Source organism: Phascolarctos cinereus, unplaced genomic scaffold (genome assembly GCF_003287225.1).
Source record: "Phascolarctos cinereus isolate Bilbo 61053 unplaced genomic scaffold, phaCin_HiC Scaffold_4;HRSCAF=312, whole genome shotgun sequence".
In the NCBI taxonomy this organism is placed as follows: domain Eukaryota; kingdom Metazoa; phylum Chordata; class Mammalia; order Diprotodontia; family Phascolarctidae; genus Phascolarctos; species Phascolarctos cinereus.
The window spans coordinates 248,376,097-248,402,416 of record NW_027555847.1 but is presented as its reverse complement, the minus strand read 5'-3'; the positions used below and the strand labels follow the sequence as shown (position 1 = coordinate 248,402,416).

The following is a 26,320-nucleotide window of genomic DNA, read 5'->3' as shown; positions in this document are numbered from 1 at the left end:
TCAACAAGCCAGGTTGTTTAATGTACTGTGCTCATCACCAGGGACCCAAGGACCAACATGAAACAGCCCTGTGGGTTGGGGTCTGTCAGTTTTATTAGTGCTTTTATTATTGAAGGAAAAAAATGTCTACTACCAACTCATACCTATTTACCACCATGTGATCTAGATTTAGAAGGGAACCTCGGAGCCCATCTATTTAACTGCCTCATTTTACAGAGAACAACACTGAGCTCCAGCAAAATGAAAAGCTTTTATCCAAAATCCTGCAGGGAGTAGGCCCTCTGGCCAAAAGGAAAGCCCAGGTCCTCTGGCTCTGAATCTTAGACTTTATTCATTGCATCATGTTACCTTATCCAACCCCTTCACTTTACAGAAAGCAAAGAGATCAAAAAAACTCAAGTGACTGGCTCAAAGTCATACAAGCTGGCAAGTTGTAGAGCCAGGATTTGAATGACTGAGTCTGCAAATTCATTGTTCTTTCCACTATACCATTACTGTTTCCATCATTTGCAATGTTATACTTCAATCTTTTGATCTCATTTTTTACTCTCTGATAATCTAGTGGCAAAACACACTGGAATATAATAATAATGATAGTGATAATAATATGCTATTCTATGGCTAAGCACTTTACAATTATGATCTCATCTGAGATCATACAACCCTGAAAGGTGGGTGCTACCATGATTCCCATTTTACATGTAAATAACAGAGGCATACAGAGGTTAAGTGACTTGCCCAGGATCACACAGCTAGGAAGTATCTGAGGCAAGATTTGAACTCAGATCTTTTCTGTAAAGATAGGGGCAGCTTTTTCTAACTGGCTTACCACAGGGCTGGCTTTATCAATACTGAATGAATTTCTTCTCTTACATTCACTTGGTATTAAGCTCTGATTTTCACCATGCTTATGTTTCAAATCAAAATGTATCCCATATTTAATCAATTTTATTCACTAGCTTTTTTCTGACAAAGATACAGTGGTTAATGCAGTTGGAGCATCACATGACATCCACCTTCTGAGGATAGACAATAGAGAAGATGAATTAATAACCAAAGTCACCAGTTGGTGTACAGCTATAGTAGATAAGGTAAGTAAACAGTGGCAGGTAAAACTTTATTTCTCAGCTACAGACCAGAGAAAGAGGAATTGGAAGTTTACCAGGAAAGTCATGTTGATTGAATATCTCCCACCTCACCCCTTACCCCCATAAATAAAAACATAAAAAGACCCTGATTTTAGCTTATTAGTGATATAGTGTTTCTAACTCATTCTAAGTTCTACAAAATTAAACAGATTAGAACATTGTTAAGAAAAAGGGTCACTCATCCTGTATACTTTTTCATCAAACTATAGAAAATATTAACCATGTAAAATTTTTATCAATCACTTCTTTATTCCTAAACTGGACACACACACACAGAGGCTTTTAAAAAGAAATTTTAAAAGGAAATCATTCTTTGGTTTCAAATCCTCAGGTTCATAACGATGAACACGACAGGAACCGAAAACGAGTGAAGGAAATCAATCAGTATGTTGACTATTTGCAGAATGAACTGGACAACTTCGATTTTGGTGACCTGGTGGATTAGGTAAGTTTTCACACAAAACGGGGTCCTCTTTTCTTTTTAGAAAGGAATACTGATTAGGGCTCAGACTCTGCTCATGTACGTGAGTGACCAGTGGCCGACAACTTCTGTAAAGATACGGCTACCTAAGTTTTTCAAGATTTTCCCCATGAGAAGTTCAAAGGATAGAAGCCTTATTTTATTGCTTTAAAACATATTTAAATTTATGAAAAATAAAGACAAAGATCAAGCCAAAGTACTGATCGTTGTATCCAGCAGGCCCATCGAAGCCACGTTGGGATTGATGGCTTCACTCACACTGGAGCCCTCTGTTGGCCATGCAAATTACAAGCTTGATGTCAGAAGGGATTTTCTCCTCTTTCTAGATAAAAAGGAGACTGAAGAGCCATTAGAATAGCAAACAGCCATTTCTTAGTATAGATAGTTCTTGCTTTATGTAAGTGGACTGTTCTGCAGATCTCTATGGAAAGCAATTTTTACATAATGTGAATTTGCCCACGGACATAGGGAAAAGAGAGATGGAGGGAGACAGGAAGTAGACCCCACACCCATGGAAGGAGGGGGCTGGCATACAGTTCAAGGAAAAGTGGAGGCCAGGAACCTAGAGGTGAGAGCAGGAGGAGGAACATGTGGGGGCTGGGGCTAGTCACATGAGGGCCTGGCCAGGACCCAGAGGAAGAATATGAGGGAGACTGAAACGTGGGGGCCAGACACAGACAGGAGAGGATGGGTGAGACGTGGGGGTGGGGCCAGACATGCAGTCGCTAAGTGTGGACATATGGAAGACAGACACATGGATGGGTGGGCAGAGCAAGGCAAAGGTCTAACCCTCTGGGCACTGAAGGTCTCAAGCCAAACCCCGCCTGCATCTGTTCTTCTGCTTTGACTTGGAAGGTTTGGGGAGTTTTTTTGGGTGGAGGGGTGGGAGGCCTCAGAACATTGAGCGTAGGGGCAGGAGTGGAGACAGAGCACAGTACTGTACATTAAAGTTAACATACATTTTTTATTTTTTGGAATAAAGATTTCTTGCAGAAGTCTTTAAGTAAAGTTGAATTTGTGTAATGTGAATTTACGTAAAGTAAGAACAGAATGTACTGAACTACATATTTACAACCTGTCAGAAAATGACTTTTTAAAAAACCCAGCACAATGGAAATGTGATTTCTACTACTGACTGCTGTAGAATACAGGAAAGAAAGCTCTCAAAACTCTTTAAGATGAAAGCTTTCTTTTATTTATTTTTGAATGCAGGTTATCTTAAGTTCCTATAGTTTATTTTTAAGTGTGCTAATAAGGGCAGGCTGCTTGAAGAGCCTTCACTGCATGCATATTTGGAGAACCATTTGCTCCTTCTGCTGTATTATATAACAGTGATGCTAAGAAATGGCAGATTGCCATATTGAACACAATGTAAGGAGGGGACCTTAAATACAAAAAATTAGGGAGAAATCCTGAATTTTCCTTAGATATGTCTTTCAAATCAGATTACTTTCTAGAATTTTAATTTATTAAATTATATACTAATTATATATTATATTATAAAGAACACACTACTTTCTATGACTTTTAAGAAACAGAAAAAAAAAAAAGAACAAGATTAACTTACTTTCAAGAGATCCCTTGATAAAAGTCAAACATATTTGAGAGAAAAGAGGTTGAAAGATCAAGAATACAAATTAGTTTCCTGATTGGTGACAGGTACTGAGTCTCTCATTTCAGATCTAGACCAGCAGAAGCAAAGTACACTCACAAAAGACAAGATGTTTAACCTTAGGGAAACCCAGGCACAAAGAATTCTGGAGCCATAAATAATTACAAGGCTTGATACAAATTTTGATGTTGATGAAATCTTTAATATTAAAAAAGCTAGGAGGAAAGTCCTGTGTACCACAGCGATAGCTCCTTTTTCCCCTGGCTAGGTGTGCTCCTGGATACCTCTCCATTACCGAGGACAGGATGAGGACAGCAGGAACTGGGGGATCAGTCCTGTGGCTGGTAGCTCATACCATCCTCAGTTCACCTAGGATGCTCTCATCATTCCTTTATGATTCAGAGTTCAGTAAGAGAACCTTATTCCTGCAGGAGTTTGTGTTTTACTGTGGAACTTTCAGAGCAAAGGTGAACAAAAAGTGTCCCAGCTGCAGTGCGAGCCCGCAACTCCTGTAGTTCATAGTCATGGGCCCATTCCACGTTGCCCCATTTCTGGATCTAAGAGAACAATGTATACAGTTTGTTAGCATCAAGACATCTTGGGAAAACACAAGAGTTCTAGATCTTTAAAGATTTTTCCATGAACATTTGCTCCAAATTTTATTTCAAGGATCAAATCATAAATATGAATGTACCAGGGCCAATTTCTTAGGGATCTGCTTTCATCCAACAAGGCTGCTGCCTGGATGGAGTGGTATTTAGAACAATGTCTGCAGTACCCAGTGGTGGCTAGCTACAGTAATTGCCACAGCTGTGTGCTGTTGTTCAGTTGTTTAGTCATACCCAGCTCTTCATGACCTGGATGGGGTTTTCTTGGTAAAAATACTGGAATGGTTCTGTGGTAGATTAAGGCAAACAGAGGTTAAATGGCTTGCCCAGGGTCACACAGCTAGTCACTGTCTGAGGCTGGATTTGAACTCAGGTCTTCCTGATTCCAGGCCCAGCGCTCTATCTACTGAGCCATTTAGCTGCCTCTGTGGGGTTATCTATAACATAAATCAGCCAGAGCCAGGCAATGGCAAAGGAGAGCAGTATCATACTGTGCCTCTGGGTTCTTTTCTTCCTCATAAGTGGGTTATTATGATGGATATTTGATCCCAAAGCACTTCCTGCTTCTCATCATGTCATTTCTGCAGAAGGTAAGTCAGCAGCAGCCTGTGAAATACTACTTTGCCTGTTCAGAGAAGTCTATATCCCTGAGTGTTTCTGCCAAGAGCTGCTTGGCTATGTAGGAATGACAGTGTCTAAGGACAATAGCACTCAAATGACAAAACCTCACTCATCAGAAGAACTGAAAGAAATACAGGATGATAGATTTCAAGCTGGAAGAGACCTCACAGGTCATCTAGTTCAGTCTGCTCCTTTTACAGATGAGGAGAGCTTGGTGACTTGCCCTAAGAGCATGCAGGTGCGAGATGGCACTGAAAATGACCTAACTGGGGCAGCTGGGTGGCGCAGTGGATAGAGCCCCAGCCCTGGAGTCAGGAGGATCTGCGTTCAAATCTGGCCGCAGAAACTTGACACTCACTAGCTGTGTGACTATGGGCAAGTCTTAACCCCACTTAACCCCAACTGCCTCACCAAAAACAAAAAGAAAAAGACTTAATTAAATTAGAAAAAACAAAACTGGTCCATCAGAAACAAGAAAAGAGCTTAAGAGGAACATCTTTTGTGCCAACCCCTGAACTACATGCCTTAGAGATGAAAAGCACAGGGACAGTTCAGCGAATGAACAAAAGCTGGAAGATCATGATGAGTGTGGGATTGCACAAGCTGGATGGAGTGTATAGCATGTAGTGTGAAATACAGCCAGAAAGACAGTTTGGAACCAGGCTAAGGATTCTGTTTTTGATCTTGCTGACAAAAGTTGCTAAAATTTTCTGAACAAAGGACTGACATGGTCAAAATTGTACATCAATAAAATTAATTTGGCAGCTGTGTGAAGCATGAATTGGAGAAAGGAAAACTTCTGGTAGACAAATTAGTTTGGAAACTGTTGTAATAGTTTAGAGGAAAGGGGACAGTGATGAGTGGCAAAAGGTGATGAGAGGTGGGGATAGGCCCGAGAGATAGATGGAGATAAAATGGACAGAATCTGGCAAAAGGCTAAATATGGGGGATGACACAGAAGTAAGTCAAAGAAAATTTGGAAATTTCAACTCTGGGTGACAAGGTAGTTGGTGGTATCATCACCAGAAACTAGGAAATGAACAGGTTTTGGGACAGACAATGAGTTCTTGGAGAGATGTCTTGCAGGCAGCTGGAAATGCAGGACTAGAATTGAGGGAAAAGAGCCGGGCATCAAAGTTGTTGCAAACAATTCTCATTCACTCTCTTTTTGGGTCTGGACCCTGTTATTTCTCGGGTGTAGGAAACTCCCAGTGAGGATAGTCTTTTGACTGCTATAGATCAGCAGCTGTAACTTATAGTCACGGAGCCGCCTGGAGGGACAGTGTCAAACTCAAGTAGAAGGAGGATTCCTGTGGGACATGTACTGATTCAGAAAACCAGACATTAACATTATGTATGTTGTACTGTATTTTCCAATTACGTTTTAACCTTGTTTCCTGTTTGACACCTCTGGCCTGGAGCACTGAAAGGTTAAGGGCCTTGCTTGCCCAGGGTCAGAAAGCCAGTATGTTAAAAGTGGGACCTGTATCCAAGTTTTCTGGACTCTGATCCTGGCTTTCTATCAACTATATACCATTCTATCTTTCATTAATCCTAAATAGATTAAGTGTCACTACAGAGAAATTGAATTTGTACCTCTCCTTGGTAAACTATCTTCTAAACTTCAGCCTGGAATGTATTAGTTGCCATACAAGTTTTCAGTTAGTGAGGTTTGTTAAATAAAGTTGTGATCTAATATAATTTACATTTCTCACATTTAAGTTTACAGAGTACTTTACAATCAATGTTTGCTATTCCTCTTAACACTTTGGTGAGGTTGACATAAGTAAATTTCTGTTAAACATTGACAAATAATGAAAAATGTCCAATGTCCAGCTCAAATCTACTTATTTAAAGCAACACTTTGGGATAAGGACTGGCCCTATCAGTGATTTCATGGATAGAGGGAACTCCCAGATGAACGAGCTCCTGTTACCAGTGCAGGTCTGCACCTTCTCTGCAATTTATTTAGAGAGTTGCCTTGAACAGATATGTTCAACTGGCTGCCCTCAAAACTCCAAAGTGTCCCGTGGCCAGAACCAGATTAAAATGTAATTGAAAAATATTTAACAACAACAAAAATAAAAACACCATACAAAATTTTGTTGTTCAGTCATTTCAATCATGTCTAACTCTTTATGACTTCATTTGGGGTTTCCTTGGCAAAGATACTGGAGTGATTTGCCATTTCCTTCTTGAGCTCAAAGGTGAAGAGGAAGTACATCCTAGGCATGAGGGCCTCGCTATGCAAAGGCGTGGAGAAAGAGGGAGGAAAGGTCATGGCTGAGGAACTGTGAGACAGCCAGCTTGGCTGGACCATAGAGGGAGTGAAGGGAAGCCATGTAGAACCAGGCTGGAAAGGGAGCCTAAAACTAGGTTAGGAAGGACTTTAAATGCCAAACAGAGGACTCTGTAGTTGACTCTAGAGGTGAGAAGGTTAGGACTTAGGCTTTAGTGACATCATTCTGGCAGACATGTGGAGGGAATGGCCTGTGGCAGGGAGACCCATGTGCAGACTAGCAAAAGATGCCGGGCCTGAGCAAGGCTAGTGGCTATGTGAGCAGAGAAACGGATGGATACTAAAAGATACTGTGGAAGGAGAACTGGCAAGACTTGGCACAGTTCAGAAGTTGTATGAGTTGGCCCAATTCATTCATGGGGAGTTAATAATAATAATAATAGCTAACTTTCATGTAGCGCCTACTATGTGCCAGGCACTGTGCTAAGCATTTTACAATGATTAAGTCTTCTGATCCTCACAATAACCCTGGGAGGGAGGTGCTATTATAATCCCCATTTTACATGTGAGGAAACTGAGCCAGGCAGAGGTTCAGTGACTTGCCCAGAGTCACACCACAAACAAAGGTCTGAGGCAGGATCTGAACTGACTCCAGTTCTGCTCAACTCCTGGCCTGGCCCTTGATCCCTTGCACCAACAAGCTGCTTGTTAAAATGGCTGAGTGATGGGTCATGTTTATACCCAACCTGCCACTTCATTATCTCAAAAACAATAAAATGTAAACCAAGTAAAAGAATAATAACTCCCACAGAGAAACCAATAATGACTGAACAAAACCAAACCAAAAACCAAAAAAGATCTCCTTAAGTAGCAATGAAGTACTATGTGATAAAATAATTCGAGGACTCTCCAGAAGGGGATAATGCTGCAAACAACTACAAGTGGATTTTCAGAGGGCGTATTAGAACAATTATGAGAAACTCTAAGATTGACTGAGAAGGAATGAAATTGGAGCTTTTAAAGATTCTGAAAAGAGAATTGATGGTTTGGAACAGAAGGTAGAGACTATTAATAAAATGGTAGACTTTCTAAAAAGGGCATGGAAGAGACAGAATACAAAAATGTGGTAACATAACAAATATTCAAGACAAGTCAAGAGGCAGAAAAATTGGAAAAAACATTTTAATATCTGTGGGCCAAAGGAACTGATTCTAAAGATAGAACTCAGACAATCTGAGAATGACTGGTCTCCAATGAAAACTCAAATGAAAAAAATCTTGCATACCACAGTAAAGGAAAGCATGAAAGAAGTATTAGCAATAACAACAGCAAAGAGAGCAACAGAACCCACAGCATACCAGAGAGACGCACTAAGTTTAACTAGGCAAGTTCACCCGTGAAAGTGGTATTAGAGCTGGGGAATGGTTCAACATAGACATCAGGAAGGAGACTTTTCCTTTTCCTTTAAATGCTAGTATAGTTCAGGCCATTCTTGGATAGAGAATACATGAAAATAGGATGGGTTTTAGGGCTGCCCCAAGATGGATCTAGGTGCTCAATCTGACTAGGCTCTGGATGGCAACTGTACATCTACACCATGGGATCTGAGGCCCTATGGTGGTTTCAGAACTGAACCTGGATTATCTATACTTAAACTCATAGGTCTACAAATTTGCATACCTGATACTCTTCTTCCAGACGAGATAGGAGGACTGCCTTTTCTACTGTAAGGTGCCTGTCAATCAGCCCCAAGGACAAAACCATGGACTTCAACTGGGTGACCACAAATTCTATACCTGGTGAATAAAATGGAAAAATATATTTTAAGGCCAAAGCCACCACAGTGATAAAAATCCTATTCTTGCCTTCTGTATTAGTACCCATAACCCCAGTTCAGGATATTATAAGTAAGTCTGGAAAAGGAGAATAGAAGATTCTGTCTACTAGACAATATGGAAGAGAATGCTTCAAAAAAGATGACTAATATGACTTCGCATGGGGAGAAACATATTGATCTTATATCAAATAACTATTATTATCATCAAAAGCACTTACTGAGTTCTGCTGTGAAGCTGTGTAGGTTCCCAGGGATCTAGACCTTCTGGAAGGAGGCAGGGCTTGGCAAGGGTGAAACTGCTTATGGTGTGGGCCTATGCCCAGCAGGCCAGAGGCACAGCAATATTACTAGATCATCATCTAGACCAGGAAGGGATCCTAACCCTCTGGCTTTCTACTTCCACCAGAGGATAAGTCCTTTAACTCTTCCTTCCATCCCCATATACTATCAATTCTATATGAGCCTCATGTACATTAAACATGAAAAACATATAAATCCAGTTTTATGAGCCCACACCATTGACAGATTTATGAAAGCTGACTTGATTACCTTCACATGTACTATTCTACTATGATCTGAGGTTTCTGTTTAAAGCAGTCAGCTTGCCCAGGATTCTTCTCTGGTAGAACAGTGCTCAATTCCTTCCCTTCCCCAAGGAATTTCACACACACACACACACACACACACACACACACACAGAGTCTCTCTCTCTCTCTCTCTCTCTTTCACTTACCAAGCCCTACTACAGCATGTTTACTGAACATTTTTTAGTTAAGGTGTAGTTAAACCCAGTATTAGATGTCTGGGGACCAGGGTTTTCATTACAACAATGCCACTGATGTGTTTTTACCTTGGGCAAGTGACTTGACCTTCTGGAATTTCCATTCCCTCCTCAAAGGGCCTCTGTGATATAGTAGCAAGAGCCCTTTTATTCAGAGGACCTAGACTGGAATACTAGCTTTGCTGTTTACTGGTATGACTAGTCCTATCACCTCTCTGGGCCCCAGTTTTTGCATCTGTAAAAGAAGGAGTCTAGACTAGATAATCTCAAATGTTCCTTCCAGTTCTAAATCCCATGATCCTATGAATGGTACTGTTGTAGGCACTGTAAAATGTTATACTGAAAGGAGAGGGATAAGGTAAAACCTTAAAACCTTACATCAACATCTTCCCTTCTTAACCTCAGAAAAAATACCTTTATTACCTTGCAAGGCCCACATGTTATAAGATGCCAAAAGACTGATGAAAGTCTCTTTAGTCTTGGCTGGGATGTCAGGTCCCATGATGTTCGTAGAAGATCCAATCTTAACATCATATCTGTAATAACATATGTTAAACTTTAGCTTGTATGCTTTGGTTAAAGCATGCTATAATACTCAGCCAAATAGTCTTAGGCTACTCTTGATTCTTTTTTTTTTTTTAGGTTATACATGTGTAGTCATGCAAAACACTTCCCTAATACATGTTGTGAAAAACTAACTATATTTCTCTTCATCTTATCCTGCTCCCCCACCCCATTTATTTTATTCTCTCCTTTGACTCTGTCCCTCCTCAAAAGTGTTTGCTTCTGATTACCCCCTCCCCAAATCTGCCCTTCCTTCTATCATCTCCCCTCTTAAGATAGATTTCCATACCCAACTGAGTATGTATGTTATTCCCTCCTTAAACCAAATGTGATGAGAGTAAGATTCACTCATTCCCTCCAGAATATCATATTCCAAGCCCTCTGATCTACCCTCTGATCCCTTAATGTAGAACCTGCTAAATTTTGTGTTATTCTGATTGTGTTTCCACAATACTTGAATTGTTTCTTTCTAGCTGCTTGTAATATTTTCTCCTTGACCTGGGATCTCTGGAATTTGGCTATAATTCCTGGGAGTTTTCCTTTTGGGATCTCTTTCAGGAGGTGATCGGTGGATTCTTTCAGTTTCTATTTTACCCTTTGGTTCAAGAATATCAGGGCAGTTTTCCTTAATAATTTCTTGAAAGATGATGTCTAGGCTCTTTTTTTGATCATGGCTTTCAGGCAGTCCAATAATTTTTAAGTTATCTCTCCTATTCTTGATTCATTTAAGAATATGCTCATTCATTACTTCATTCAGTCAAGTTGGTACATTTAAAAGAAAGAGATTCTAGGGAGCAGTTACGGTTAACCAGTGTTTGTAGAGGACTAGTAGTAGCCTCTTTAATTAATTTTCCTTTTCCCAAAGCCAAATGCACTGAAGAATATTGCCAAGGACTTCCCTTGAATGAAAAGCATAGTCTAGAGCAGGGGTGGGGAACCTGCAGCCTCGAGGCCACATGTGGCTCTCTAGGTCCTCAAGTGCAGCCTTTTGACTGAATCCAAACTTGTTCTGTGAAGTTTGGATTCAGTCAAAGGGCCACACTTGAGGCTGCAGGTTCCCTACTCCTGGCTCTGGACAATGAAGTAGTATAGTTATTTACAACTAAAACCACAATTAATTTACAATGATCATTACACAGAGTGTAGAGCTTATTAAAACTTTCTTTGATAACCCTTTTCTACCAGTGTCTCCATAGATGACATTGTAAACACTGACTAGTTCCCATCTTAGGTCAAAAGATGGCAATACAACACTTGGGTGTCTACCTGCCATGACAAACCCAGCAACAATAGGAACACAATTACAAAACATTTTTCACACAAATATCAGATCTAAACAAGTGGAAAAATATCAGTTGTTCAGGGGTAGGCCAAGCCAATATAATAAAAATGATAAGATAACAACACAAGGAGACGAAAAGGGCAGGTGAATAAAGATGTGAACTCATGGGGATTTTGCCTCTTACCTTTTCTCTGCCCAGTCTATAACTGGATCCCACTCATTCCTCTGAAGTTCCACTAACGTTTCTGGCTCCTCCACCCTGTAACTAATTCATTGCAAAAAACCATCTTTGTTAACAAAAAGTTCAATTTTTCTATTCATTATTAGTAATCTAATAAAATAAAAATACAAATGACAACTTGAAAAAAGCTTTTTCCCCCAAAGTATTTTAACCATATCTTGGGATGTAGCTTTTTTCATGAATCAGTCCTTAATATCTCTCACCCCAGATGCTGCTAATGGGGGCACTTCAATATAAAGTTTTCAGAGCACTTACTAGGTATTTGGAGAGTAAAAACCTCTCATTCTACCAAGTTAGCCTAAATCTAATAACCGAAGTTTATTACCAATTAATTCCTTGGTCCTCTCAATCTACCCAAGTTTATTCTTAGTGACTATGAAAGTTTTCAGTATAATGTTTAAAGGCTGATCTGTTAAATTGAAAGGAATAATACTAACTTGCACATATATAACTTTTTATTATTTACAAAGTCTTTTTCTCCCAATAACCTGTGAATAGTACAAGATAGTATAAGTATTACCATACCCAATTTTAGAGAGGAGAAACCCAGAGCTGAGAGAGGTTAAGAGATGCCCCAACATCACAGAACTGCTAAGTGGTAAAATTAAGACTCAGACTCAAACCTTTGACTGCCAAGCTAGTGAGCTGTCTGAAGTCTTACATGTGCTAGGGGTGGGAATACAAGGAAAACACAGAAACGGCCCTTGCCCTTGAGGAGCTTATGTTCCGTTACGTATGAGGGGATACAAGGCAGACTCGTTAGTATAGAACAAAGCAAACTGAGGGAGAGTCTGCGAAAAATACAGTCTCCTCCATTTGGCATTTGTTGTTCTATGAATTTAATAGATCCTTGCCATCCTTAGTTATCACTGCTTAGTTGGCTGCAACTAAAAGAAAAAAAACCAACAACTCCACAACAAAATAAGAAAACAACTCCTGATAACTCCTTAGGCAAGTGCTGTAGGGCAACCTAAAGCTCACCGTCATTACAATGTGAATTTAGTCCAAGTGTCTGTTACCAGATTGTGTCTGTGTCCAGAAACTTCATAGCAGCTTGGATAAGCTGATCTTTGTTTCGTTGAGTTGGGTTGTCTAAAGATGTGTTACACAGTGTGGTCTGAATCAAAAGGCAGAGAGAGCAACTATTATAGTTCATTGGCCCCAAGATAAAAGTACTTCTCCCTTCACAAAGTCATTACTGTCCAAGAAGAGAGGCTAAATGTAAGAGACTGATGTCACTCCATACTGGCAAGAGACTGAAGTTCCAAAGTGAGCCTCCCTGATGTGACTGATGATTAATACCATGACAGCAGTATACTGAACCAGTGTAACAAACAGGCTAGGATTATGATTTTTAAAAGATACCTAATTGATTTTTTAAAAAACACCCCCCAAATCATTAGTATTTTCTCCCACTCATATCCATCCCTAAGGTGCAATGAGGTATTCAGCTCCTATTATAGTTACAAATCCACATGGGCAAGAGAAGCAAAGAGAAAGAACCATTGAGAGCACAAAGTATGGTATGCCTAAAAACTTCAAAAATATATTTATGAGTAAAGTGAATAACCATAATAATTAAAGTTGATTTCTGAAATTCCCCTGTTTTAAAGTTTAGGATCATGTGATAAAACAGGAGGTGGCAATGGTACTTAGCCCACATAATCAAACTCAAAGGCTAGCTTTCTAACTCAACTATTTATACCTGTTTTCCTTATTTATGGAAAATGTTTAACTCACTAAGATCTTGTGAAGGTCAAGATATTTATACAGTATTCTAGGTTACTAGGAAATAAAGGCACTAACAAAAAAACCTCTGACACTATTTCAAGCTCCTTGGGAGCAACTAATGTATGTTTAATACTCCTCTTTTATCACCCACAATGTAGGATTTAAGAGGTACTCACTGCTATTCAAGGTAATGGAAAGTAGTAGCACAGATAGTCCAGATGTGTTTTTCTTCATATTCATCTGATTACATTTTGTTTAACATGTTAAAAGTAGTTTGTATTCTCTGAACTTACATCAAGTAAGTGTGGAGTAGTGTGGAAGGTGGACAGGAGTATGTTAGAATGACCAAGGGAAACTGACTGAGGGTTTAAAAATTGGTCAAGAATGACTGATAAAGTAAATAATCTATCAGAAGATAAAAAAGTAAATGTGACTGCTGCCATCTTTACTTTCTCTCGACCTCACTTCTAATTTCTCACCAAATGCATCGTGTAGAACTTGATAGTGTCTTGCTGGGAATCCCACTCAGTAGCCACAGCAACAGCCAGTGCTTCACTGGGAACAGTAAAGAGCTTGGCATTGGGAGTTTTCAGTTTTCTGTGGTCCAGGTTTATCTCATATCCACCTTGAAAGATCAAAGTTTAAAACTCTCAGGAATTACAAGTAAAAGCAAATGACTGTTCTTACATGCTTGAACTGACACAAGGCTTAAAGACAGTGGATTTTGCTTACTGAAAGACCATAATGATAAGGAGAATAATCTGGTGGGCTAGTTATAAACAAAAGCATTTCAAATCACACATTAAAAAGGCAGAAGGAGCTTTCAGATACTCACCTTCACCTTGTGTAATGCTGACATTCTGATAAAACTTCTTCCTTTCTATTAAAAAAGAATTTTCAAAGAGATAGTTTAAAATGTCATCAAGATAGCTTATGGAGCAACAGAGCCAGCTACCAATACTATGATTAATGCCGATGTAGTAATAGGTTTGATTTTTTTTTAATTTACATTCCAATTAGACTACTACAATAAAGGTTTACTATACATGTAGTTATCATGAAACAAGCAATATGTGCTGGTTTGTAAGGTGCCAATCAGGCTTATGGTCTGGGCCTTCCTCTGCTCAGACATTATCATACATAACTTTTAGGTTAGATTGGGTTTAATAAGTTATCTAAGGGAAAGCATAAATTCCATTCTCTTACCACCACCATTTCACCTTTTATCCAAATACAAAGATAGCATCTGAATGTGACGAGGATATATATTCTTTATTCTCTTTTATAAATGCCCATGCTAGACAGTAAGAGATCCCAAGAGCATTTTCTATTTCTCACTATCCAATTAATTAGCCTAATTAACTTTAGCTTTCTTGTGTACTTAACAGGAACTACAAATTCTCCTTCAAGAGGGAAAAATCTGTGTTCTGTGCTTCCTTCTGAAAATAAGTTGAATAAAAATCCTATCATGGAAAGACTCATACCAGTCACCCTGGAGGAAGATGAAAAAAGCAGCTCATAATAATTGTCATAAACTTTATTAACTAATAAGGAAAAACAAGTAGGTAGAATTTTGAGATCTACCGGCCAACCATCACACAATCTTTGGAATATGTAATACATAGGAAAAAGAAGTTATTTCTTTAAATTTAAAAGCATTTGGGGTCTTTGATATTTACCTGTTGAAATAATAATATAGTAAGTGAAAATAAAAGAGAATAAGTAAATAGCTTGTATTTAAGCTTCTTTCATTAGTAATCATGCTTATGTTAAACATTAATCAAAATGGGCTATGGAAGGGAAGAGAATTTATGGTATCATGGCCTTATTACAGGCCAAGTGAAGAACAATGAATTTGGCATTTTGAAATATGGATTTGGGGCCCAGTTTTGCCACTTAGTAGCTATGTGACACTGGACAAGTCTTATCTTACCTCTCTTATCTTCAGTGTCTTCATCTGTATAAAGGGACAATACTTGAGTTATCCACTTCAGAGATACCAGTGCTTTGTAAAGTGTTAGATAAATGTGTAGTGTTGATAATTTTGCCACAGTTTTCATAATATATATATTATAATGTATTCCACATCAATATTTAACAGATTGTTCTTATATTGTGCTTTAAAGTTACAAAGCACTGTTCCCATGAGGCAGAAGAAAGTACAAGGATTGTGATTCCTGGTTTAAAGGTGAGGAAAAAGGGGCAGCTTGGTGGCACAGTGGATATAGCACTCTGCGCTGGAGTTTGGAGGACCTGAGTTCAAATCTGGCCTCAGACACTCATTAGCTGTGTGACCTTGGGTAAGTCACTTAATCCTCATTGCCTCCCACCCCCCCCCAAAATAAATGAAAATAAAGAGGAGGCAAATGACTTGCCCAGGATCACATAGCTGGTAGCTGTCAGAACTTGGATTTGGACTTACTTCGTTAGATACAAAGTTTTCTTAAGAACGCAAATATAATTTAATCTTTTTTAAAAATCTGATTGTTTTTTTTTTCATTGCTGTACTTCCCAGTGATTCTTGCTTACTCATTTTGTAACACTGGTCATTTCTGATAATGCATGACTCATTCCCTGTCCTATAACCAAATGATATAAAACTCAAATGAAAACAAGGCCACTAAACCATACACAAGGATTCCTGCAGGCTGCATACTGACTCACAGAACCACATATTAATATTATCTATGTTCCATTACATTTTTACCTCATTAAATATATCCTAATTCTGTTTTAATCTGGTTCTCCTGTTCTGCTGGCCTTGCTGGACCCCTCTGCTAGAACCTACCACCTCTCTAAGTACTAAGAGGAGGGAGACATGCTTCACTGCCTCTGAATTAAAAAGTGGTCATGGCATTGATCAGAAAGAACTCAAAATTTCAATACTCCACAAGCATTTATCAAGTGTTGGCTATGCGCACTGTGTTACTAAAAGTAACAGAGTTATCAATGACAAACCTTGCTTTCAAAAAGTGCACCAGATGAGGGCTAAAGCTATTTCCCTAAAGGCAAATGATGTAAGTGCCAAGAAAGGTAGGTAAAGTGCTATGAGAAATCTAAGGAAAGATTTCTTTTACTAGGTGGGGGTCAAGGTTGTACTAGTGTTAAGGGCCATGTGAGTTTTCTTTTTTGTCAATAATTATGAACAGCTATGAGAAAGTGCATGGTTAATGGATAGGGTCTAGCCTTGTAGTCAGTCACCTGAGTTAAACTCCTGCCTCTGACACAGCTATGACTATGGGCATTAGTGGAGGGAGTTTCCACACTGGGATACCCACACACTAATGAAATCACAGGCCTGCACTTAAAAACAATCCCCTTTGGCAAGAGGCATGCTCTTTGTAATCACTTGCTTTGATCTTATTCCCAAGCTTATATTCTCTGATTTGCTTATACATTAGACTCAGGCATCAGAGTAAGCAGATTAGGAGGCTCAACAAGTATGACAGAACCCTATGGATTCTCCATGTGCCCAGTCACAAAAAAGTCAAACTTGGACCTGGAATAAGAAGCCCTGTTCCTAATTGTTGTTGTTGTCCTTCGTATTACAAAAAGACCAACATGACATCACTAATTACTATACCAAGAAATATAGAACATTGAGCTTACAGATAACTAAACTGGATCTGATGGTTAACACTCTGAAAGACAAGAAGAGATGGAAATAAAATTGAAAGTGACCTAACTAAATTAGGCAAAACAAAAACAAAAACGGTCCATCAGGAACAAGAAAAGCACCTCAAGAGGAACTTATTCTTAGACCAAACACTTGACACTTAGTAGCTGTGTGTGTGACCCAGGGCAAGTCACTTAACCCCAATTGCCTTTAAAAAAAAAAAGGAATGCATTTTGTGCCAACCCTTGAATTGGGTGGGTGGGGGGAACCCAACAACAGCTAAATACAAGTATAGCAACAAATACTTGGCGGAGGGGGTATTAGTGGACCATAAACTAAACACAGAACAAGAATGCAAAGCTTATATTTGAAAAACAAATGTGACCTTGGGCAATTAATAATGAACATGACATCCTAATACCACAGATTGACTTATGGATACAAAGATATCCATCTCTGCAGCTTGGTACTACTGGTCAGGCCTTCTGTACTGTACGGTTTCTAATTCTCATCTTTGTATCTTCATAAAGAAGAGAAAAGACTGGAAAGGAGTGAGAAGCATAGCAGCTAAAATGATGAGAGAGATGAGGCCCACAGATACAGAGCTGGAATGCTCCAAATAGGAACTCCAGGCCAACTGCATCATTTTGCAGATGAGGAACCAAGGCCCACAGGGTAACATAGGCAATAAACAGCACAGCAGAAACTCAAACTCTGGTCCTCAGACTACTGGACCACACTGCCTACTGGAACAGAAGCTGGAGTAGCTAAAAGTTTCAAGGGAAAGGATGGTTTTTTATTTTGTTTTGAATTCAGGAGACCCATACATGTTGGTAGAGTCATGGGACAGAACCAATAGAGAGGGAGTGGCAGAAACTGGTCCTGTGAGAAAAGCTAAAATGTAAGTAAAATGTAGGACCAGTCTCTAAGAGAGAAATGGTCAAAGAATAAGAACAGTTTGCAATTCTTTTGAGAAACATTAGCCATCATATGAAAACTTGTTGCAAATCAGTAATAATAGAAATGCAAATTTAAAGAAATCTGAAGTTTCATCGCACCTAGCAAATTGGCAGAGATAGTTAAAGATGGAAACAGTCTTTTGAACTGTTGGGAGTGGCTGTGCACTATAGACAGGGATACTTGGACACTGCTGGTCGATCAGTGAATGGCCTAACCATTTTGGAAAACAATTTGGAATGGTGCAGAAGAAGTGGCTGAAATGTCCACGCTGCTGCTAGGTATATATCCCACCAAGGACGTGGCAATATATTCATAACAGGAATTCATATAGTAGTAGAAAACTGGAAATGAACTGGGAGAAGAATATAGGGACTGACTAAAACTGTGGTACATGAATGTAATGAAATATTCTGGAATACTAAGAAATGAAAAATGTGAGGAATTTAGAGAAATGTTGGAAGACTTCTAGATATCAGTGCAGAGGGAAATAAGAACTAGGAAAACAATGTAGGTAAGGTAATGACTATGACAGTGTAAATGAAAAGAACAAAAATGAAATTGAACACTGCCATTGTAATGAGTTATCTTGGCACCAGAGGTGACAAAGCAATGTCCTTTCCTCCTTTCACTGCAGTTAAGTGGAGTGTCTATGTATGTGAAATGTCTCATTTGCTATCAGGCATGCCTGATGTGTACCTCAGTATTGTTTTACTGTTTTTTTTTCTTTTTTATCACAAGGGAAGGCTCAGTATGTGGTAGAACAGAAAGAGGTATGTATGTTCCAAATAACTGTGAGATCAAAGCAAAAGGCATTAGTAAAATTTTTTTTTTAGAGGTAAATGGAATTGTTTAGCCTGGGAAAGGAGGCTATGGGCTAAACTTAGTGAAGTTCACCCTCCAAGTGAATGGTGGGTTACCATGAATGAAAACTAATTTCTATCCTTCAGGAGAAAAAAAAGAAAAGGAAAAGGTTAAGTTGCAATAACAGTATTTGGGGACATGAAGAAGAATATTTCAACTGTAAAGGTAATTTCTTCTGGAACATATTACAAAGGGTTACAGAATCTCTCTTCTAGAAGCCATTTAAAAATAGAAGAATGGTTCAGGAATTGCTTACCTTGACACAGGGTCTGAAGAAGGTGACCTCAAATGATCTATAATATAGATCATAAATAATGGAGGCTTACTAAATACCTAAAATTGTGCTAGGCACACAATGTTGGGGATGTGTAGGCAGTACAGTTAATTCCCCACTTCTTTAGAGATCAGATTTCCTGAAGTCCAAAAGCCAGAGCACAAAAACTATGTATTTTACTCAGAAGATAGGATCATGGGCTCTCATACTAAGCCTACTTACTCTTTTTTTTTTTAATTTAGCATTCAGTTTTTAATTCATGCTAAACCTATTTGCCCCCCTTTTTTTTGGCACTTATTTAGTTCGGAAAATTATCTTCCTCTCTCTAGCCCTTCCCCCACCCATCAAGAAGCCAAGCAATATGACACTCATTATACATGTGAAGTCATGCAAAACATATTTCCAAATTAGCCATGTTCCCCCACTCCCCAAAAAACAACAAAAAACATAAAGTGGAAAAATATGCTTCAACCTGCTCTCAGAATTCATCAGTTTAAGCCTATTTATTCTTAATTAACATATAATTCTAATAAGTTTGATCTACTACTTTGTAGGATACAACAGGTTAAAAGCTGCCAACAAAGCACACAGACATACCCTGTGAACTGGAGTGGGGAAGGATAGAGTATTATAAGGCCGTACATGGACAGCTGAGAAATTATAGCTGAACGACTGAGAAAAGGAGCAAGGATGTGTTAGTAATATACAATAAATACGTTAATAATATACGTAAGGATGAAATTGAGTCATCAAGAAAAGGTATGATCTGTTTAAGAAGACAGGGTCACAAACAATACATGTTAGATTTCCATTTAAAATAAAGTTTTGATAGTCTTAGTCATCTGGGGAATTCATGCATTTGGAACAGCACATTTCTTAATGATGAAGGATAAATGAGGTGTATAAAGCACAATTTCTTCCCAGTGGGGAGTTTACAGTCTTGTTGGGGAGACAACTTAGGCATATAAAACATTAGAAGACCCTTTCTGACTTTGATTCCAGGAGCATACACATATTGGAGTAACCATGGAAACAACATCTTCAAATATAAAGGAAGCTAGTTACCAAATTGGGTCACACCATTTCTCTTGTGCAACAGCTAGCTACTATATATATGCACTTTCTTCCCTCCTTTAGAAAAAGTAAATTACTACAACACTTTTTTTCCCTTTTCTTTTATCTCAGTTTCCTTATTGGAAGCTAATTTTTCCAGACTCTATACCCTAAGAACTACAACTCCCACAATGCTTCCGGAATACAGTCAACTACCTCCTTTTATGTTTTAAAATAGCTCCATCTGGTGTGACTTTGCATCCAAGTTCCTGGGTCCACAGGCGGGGGAGTGGTTTGAGGTAAAGAAAGCCAAGCTGTAATTGCTACATAACCGTCATTGTTTAACCAAATGTTCCCCAGACTAAAACACTGCAGCACACACCAAATTTTGCTATACCTAGTCTTGTTGACTTTTCCTTCACAATCTCTCTGTTACAATTTCTTTTCCATTCCCACTGCCAGCACACCAGTGAGGCCCTTGTCTCTGTTGCGACTACTGCAATATTCCCTTTACTCATCTCCCTCTGGTTAAAATGTAATTGGGAAATAACTAACAAAATAGATTAGAATACAATAAAACATAGATAGCATTACATTTTAAAACTAAGTCAATACGTGACCTGCAGCCCCTATTTCTACTTGAGTTTGACACCACTGCTTTATTTGTACTGCCAAATTAAAGATCCTACACCGCCACTTTCACCATGTTACAACTCTCTTGCTTTAAAAACAACTGTCTTCAAAAACTCTCTCTTTTTCCTAGTATTCAGGCCCTCAACATTATGGCCCCAAGCTACCTTTTTAATCATCTCCTCCTACATCCTACAGGCTCACTCTCTAGCCCAGGAACACTAGTCAGTGCTTCCTCCCTTCACAGGTACACCTCAGACTGTTCTGACTTTTGTTATGGTGCTACCTGATTCCTCTCATCTACATCGTCTGAATCTTATTAATCCATCAAAGTCTCTATAGAGCTTTCCTGGTGCAGAGAATACTTTCCCTTCTCCAAACTCCTAACACTAATTGCTTATACCCTTTATTCTGCAATTAATGCCTTCTGGTATTTCTTGCATTTGATCTTTATATGTTTATGCCTTGTTTTCCCCAAATGGGCTGCATATTCCTAAGGAAGAAGCGTATGGAACTGTATTTTTTCATATCCCCAAACAAGACCTCACAAAGTAAACAGGGGCACCCAGTAGATACTGGGGTGTTTTTTGATTTGATAGTGTTAGTGAATGCAATTTAGAATCATTAAATGTAGTTTAAGATAACTGATAACAATTTTTTTTCTTTTTGCTTTCTGGTGAGGCAGCTGGGGTTAAGTGATATGCCCTGGGTCACACAGCTAGTAAGTGTCAAGTGTCTGAGGCCGGATTTGAACTCAGGTCCTCCTGACTCCAAGGCTCCGGCTCTATCCACTGTGCCACCTAGCTGCTCCAGCTGATAACTATTTAGAATAACCTCAAAGCATACTAAATTATTTCTGAGGGCACTTCTGAAATACTGTTGGACAACTGTATGCTCTACAGTGGCTGAAAAAATCTTTATAGGTAAATGTTAGCTCCACCCTCCTAACTCATCTTCTTGCTTCTAGTCTCTCACCTTTCCACATGGCTGACAAACTAATTTCCCTAAAAGCACAGATCTAACCATTTCACTACCCTTGCTCAAAAGTTTTCGGTGACTCCTAATTGCCTATAGGACAAAATGCAAATTCTTGAGCTTGTCAGTTGGGCTTTTCCACAATCTGGCTCCCACCTACAACTTTTCAGCTTTATTTCAGACTGTTCTCCTTCATGAACAAGTGGACTACTGGTATTGTAGCTAGAAGTTATCTCATTGAATTTATTTTACAGATAAGAAAACTGGGGCCCACAGAGGGGAAATGACTTGCTCAAAGTTATATAAGTGGTAAGTGGCAGATTCAGGGCCTCAGAATACAAATTCAGCACTCTTTCCACTATACCAGACGGCTGATCCCCAAACTTGACAGTCTATCTTCTACTTGACCATCTACCTTCTGCTTCTGAAGGCAGAAAGCCATCTCCTATGTTTGCAGTGCATTTCTTCCTCCTCTTCTTTACCTCTCACAATCACATCTTTTTTCAAAGTTAAGCTGGGGTATCAACTCCTCTATGAAGTCACCTCTGACTCTGCTAGTCACTACTGAGTTGATCAACAAGCAATTTAAGTGCCAAGATCTGTGCTAGGCATCAGTGAAAGAAATATAAAAGACAGTCACTTCCCTCCAACTTACATTCTACTGGAGGGACATGTATGCAGGTAAGTAAATTACAATGCCAAAAGTCTTAGTGAGTTTCAATCTTTCGTAGCTTTAAAGTGTACTAAGACTTGGGACACCTCTATGAAATCTTTGATGACTGATGGTGGTGGGACGGGAGGGGACTAAAAGAGAGTCACCAGGAAAGGCCTCTTGAAGGAGGTCATCCTTGAGCTGAGCTTTGAAGGAAGCTAGAAATTCCAAGAGGAAGAAGTAAGGAAGGAGAACCTTCCAAGCATGGGTGGCAGGCTGGAATACTATGGTCAGGGAAATGCAAGCTGGTCCGAGAGTAGAATGAATGAGGGGGAATAATGCCAGTAAAACCCTATCAGCCAAGAAGGATAGGTTGGAAACAGATTGTGGAGGGCCTCAATGCCAAATAAGGGAGGTTGTATTTTGGTTAGTGCTTGCTGCCTCATTTTACCTTTTACTACATTGTGTGTATTGTGTCCATCCAATGAAAAGTCTTCCATGGCAGAGACTTTCCTTTTTCTATTTGTAGCCTCAGGGTCTAGCACGTAGTAGATATTGATTTAGGATCTGTTTTGTCATTTACCAAAAAGATCACCTTTAACCATGTCCTTCCAACATCAAATTTATACTCTACGGAGGTAAGACAAAGGACAAACACAAAGCATTAGTCTGCCTTTGTTTTGAGTTCCTCCAGATCTACTGTTTATGTAAGTATGTTTATGAAGCTATTGGATGGATGAGGTTCCAAGACAAGCAAGCCCACCCAGCAGAAGCTGCAGGGCATCCTGAGTGAGAGACAGGAGGCATCATGAACCACCTGGGTCAGCCACCATCTTGACCACCATCTCTCTTTTGAACTGTAGTGCTTTCAATCCAGTGTTAAGTGGTTCAACACCAGAAACTGATATGATCTTGTCAGTGGAAATGGCATTAAAAATGAATCCTCACCACCTGCTTTGCTGCTACACCCTAAGGACCAGGGGACCTTTCAATCTGACTTGCAGCTGAAACCTTCCATGTGGAGTTTCCCCAGTAGAATATGAGGGCCTTGGGAGGAGGGAATGGCTTACTTTTCTATTTATATTCACAGTGCTTTACACATAATAAGTGCTTAATAAATGCTTCATTCATTCATCTGTTCATTCAGGAAGATCTGCCACATGATAAATTTCCATAAAGTAAATTTCCTACAAAGTTCCACCATACAATGAAAACTCTGAATGAGTCAACCTAAATTATTTTCTAGGTAGTGGTGACAGGTCAGAAATCTTTCCCATAGCGACTATATTAAAGAGTACTGAGTACTGGCCACTAATTGGCCAGGCCAACTCCCTTTCTCTCCTTGCCCCCCACCCCACCCTAGCAGTCTAGAAAGGGAAAGGGGAGACATCAATCATAAATTTCAAGTTGGGAAAGACAGTCTACAGATAAAGAATTGCTGCCCAGAGAACAAGTGGCAAAGCAGCTATCAGATTTCACCTACAGGAACTCATAAGGATTTCTGCTTTCCTCTACACCAGTAGTCTCCAGTCTCCCAAATCCCAGAAAATGTATGGGACAATCCACTGAGGGTGGATGGGGTGGTGTAGGACCAACCAATCAGAAGATGGGTCACATCTACCCTTTGCCTAGATATCCAATCATCAGGCACTTCTCAAACACAACCCCACCACCCCCTTCAACCATTATTGCCCAATATTCCCCCACTTTGCCCTCAGCTCCCAAACCTCTCCCCTTCTACTCCATCACTAAAACCAATCCCAGGAGGTGTGCAAATGCATCTCCTACAACCCCTCAAACCCCAGCATACACATACCCTGACCCCCAGATCATCTCATGATGGTTTGATGCCTCTTGGATGGTTCTACCCTCTACTATCCAGGGTTTCATTTCAGGAGAAAGGAAAAATATTAAAATTTATCTGTTTGGCTAGCCACAGTGATCAAATTAACTGAATATTTTTAATTCATACTCTTAACATTCACTATTACTAACTCACTCTAGGTTTTGTCATTGGGAAAGCAGCAGTTTGTTTAATGAGATTGGGAAGTGACCAGAAAATCTGCCACATGGGTTCACTGGTTATATAGCGGTAGCCAGTGATAACCAAGTGTCAAGCTCACAGATCAGTTTCACATTTTTCTTTTACAAAAAAAAGCCACATTTTCTGCTATGAAAGTGACTGTCAGAAATAGTAGTATTGTACTAAGCAGTTATTTAAGAAGAAATAAACTAACTTTAATCTGTCCTTTCAATATAAAGGTGATCTTTTGATGGGACTGCTTTTTGAAAGAACATGTGAAGAGAACATTTGAAAATGGATGCTTGGAAACATTTCCATCATGTGATTTTGTTGCTAAAAATGACATATTGTCATCTATAAACGCTCATATCTTCAAAATTTAAAAAAACGACCTTAGAAAAAGTTTTCTAACCTGTTTAAAAATATTCCAAATGAAAAGTTTCAGCAGGTTTTGAACCCATTTGTTAAATTATTAAAAGGAGACACCTTCAGAGTTTAACTTGCAACAGAAATTTACTAGCCAAATTTCAATCAAAAATACCTTAGTATATCATGGATAGATTGAAAAGTGAGTATGATGATTTAGGAAGTAAATGTACTTTTCCCACTTTGTTCTTTGTGAATTTTTTTTTGAGCTAAGTTTACCATTAAAACCCAATATCAAAATTAACTGAACCTGGGACCATGTACAGTAATATATGTAATTTATTATATATGTGATTATACATAAGTATATATTTATAATATGGAATACACACATATACATATATATGCATTGTCTCAAAAGTGGTTTTAAGTTTTAATAGCTTAGATTACATAATGTATATGTATGCATTATATACCTCTATATACATATATCTATATATCTTCATATATGTATATATCACAGTACACATATCTATATATCTACATTTGCCTCTACATAGATACATATCTAGATCTACATATCTAGATCTATATACCTACATACATAGATCTGTATATCTAAATCTACAAGTATCTGGTTATAGGTACAAACAGATGTAGGTCTAGATATAGAGACCTATGTATAGAGATAAAATATAAGCAGATCTATATCCAGATATAGATCCGTATACACATGTAGATATAGACAGATCCCCACATACATTAGGGAACGTGCTTCAAAACGCTTTTCCTGAAATGAGTGACCCCCGTCTACACTCCCCTGGACCCGGGGTGAGGTGCTGTCCTCTGGGTTACCCTCTACAGAATCGTCGAAGACCCAGTGAGGCTTGGGCTGAAGGCCTGGGCCTTGCTCTGGCCTCAGTTTCCCTGCCTGGAGGAAGGTACATTCATCCTCCCGCCGTGGCGTGTCCCCCTCTCCTGCCCACCTGAGCTACGTGCGGCCCAGGCCCAGCCGAAGGCGGGGGCAGCCCGACGGCCGAGGCCGGGCCCCCGGCCTGCGCTCACCTGCGGGGGGGGCGTAAGCCCGGAGGAGAAGCGCGAGCCCCGGGGCCGGCCCGGCCTGGTCCCCGGGTCCTAAGCGGGCGTCAGGAAGAAGGCAAGGACGGCGTGGGAAGCTCCCGCCACTGGCCCCGAGCCGAAAGCAGCTTCGCCACATGGCACCTTTGGGCCCCCGGGGTCAGGGATCAATCGAGGAGGGGGCCCCGGTGGATGGAAGAGAGCCCACACGCTCTGCTGGGTGGGGCTGTTGCACGGGACCCGCTTGCAGATTTCTCCCACTGCTTGGTAAGTTCAATTTCCTTTGGATGCCACCATCTGACCCCTAGCCACTACCGGCCCGTCACCTAACCTTCGCGCCCTCCCAGCCAATCAGCGTCACGAACGCGTTCCGCCTCTAGGCAAAAACTACACATCCCAGCGGGCCTTTGACCTCTAGACACGTGTAGCCCACGCCAACCAATAAGAAGAAGCGGCGAGTAAAACTGCTCCCGCCCCCTCGCCGGGTCAGAGCCAATTGGCCTGAATTAGTGTATGTGTGTATGAGTGTAAGTATGTGTCTGGGTGGGGAGGCGGTAATGTGTCTGTGTGCGCGTGCGCATGTGAGTGTGTAGGTAGGGGCGGGGTGGGGGGGCAACCCGGGAGGGGGAGGCCCCGTTCTCTAGTTCTCCGGCACCCGTCGGCGGCTGGAGTAGCTCGTCGGCCAATA

General features: G+C 39.9%; 2 protein-coding genes across 2 annotated transcripts in view; one reads left to right on the top strand and one right to left on the bottom strand.

Moving 5' to 3' along the window:
* Positions 1-15,020, top strand: part of DRC3 (dynein regulatory complex subunit 3) — a 106,992-nt gene extending 91,972 nt beyond the window's left edge. Inside the window, exons 13-15 of the mRNA XM_020967304.2 lie at positions 960-1,091; positions 1,480-1,593; positions 14,534-15,020. Of these exons, the coding sequence (XP_020822963.1) occupies positions 960-1,091; positions 1,480-1,593 (246 nt within the window). The 3' untranslated portion in view covers positions 14,534-15,020. The remainder of the gene's footprint in view (positions 1-959; positions 1,092-1,479; positions 1,594-14,533) is intronic.
* Positions 3,422-25,964, bottom strand: ATPAF2 (ATP synthase mitochondrial F1 complex assembly factor 2). Its single transcript, XM_020967308.2, has 8 exons — positions 25,621-25,964; positions 13,981-14,025; positions 13,625-13,770; positions 12,434-12,531; positions 11,358-11,438; positions 9,751-9,863; positions 8,390-8,505; positions 3,422-3,798 (listed from the first exon to the last, which is right to left on the bottom strand). Exons 1-8 carry the CDS (start codon positions 25,769-25,771, stop codon positions 3,661-3,663), a joined length of 888 nt encoding a protein of 295 aa, XP_020822967.1. The 5' UTR covers positions 25,772-25,964; the 3' UTR covers positions 3,422-3,660.
* Between the last annotated feature and the right edge of the window lie 356 nt (positions 25,965-26,320).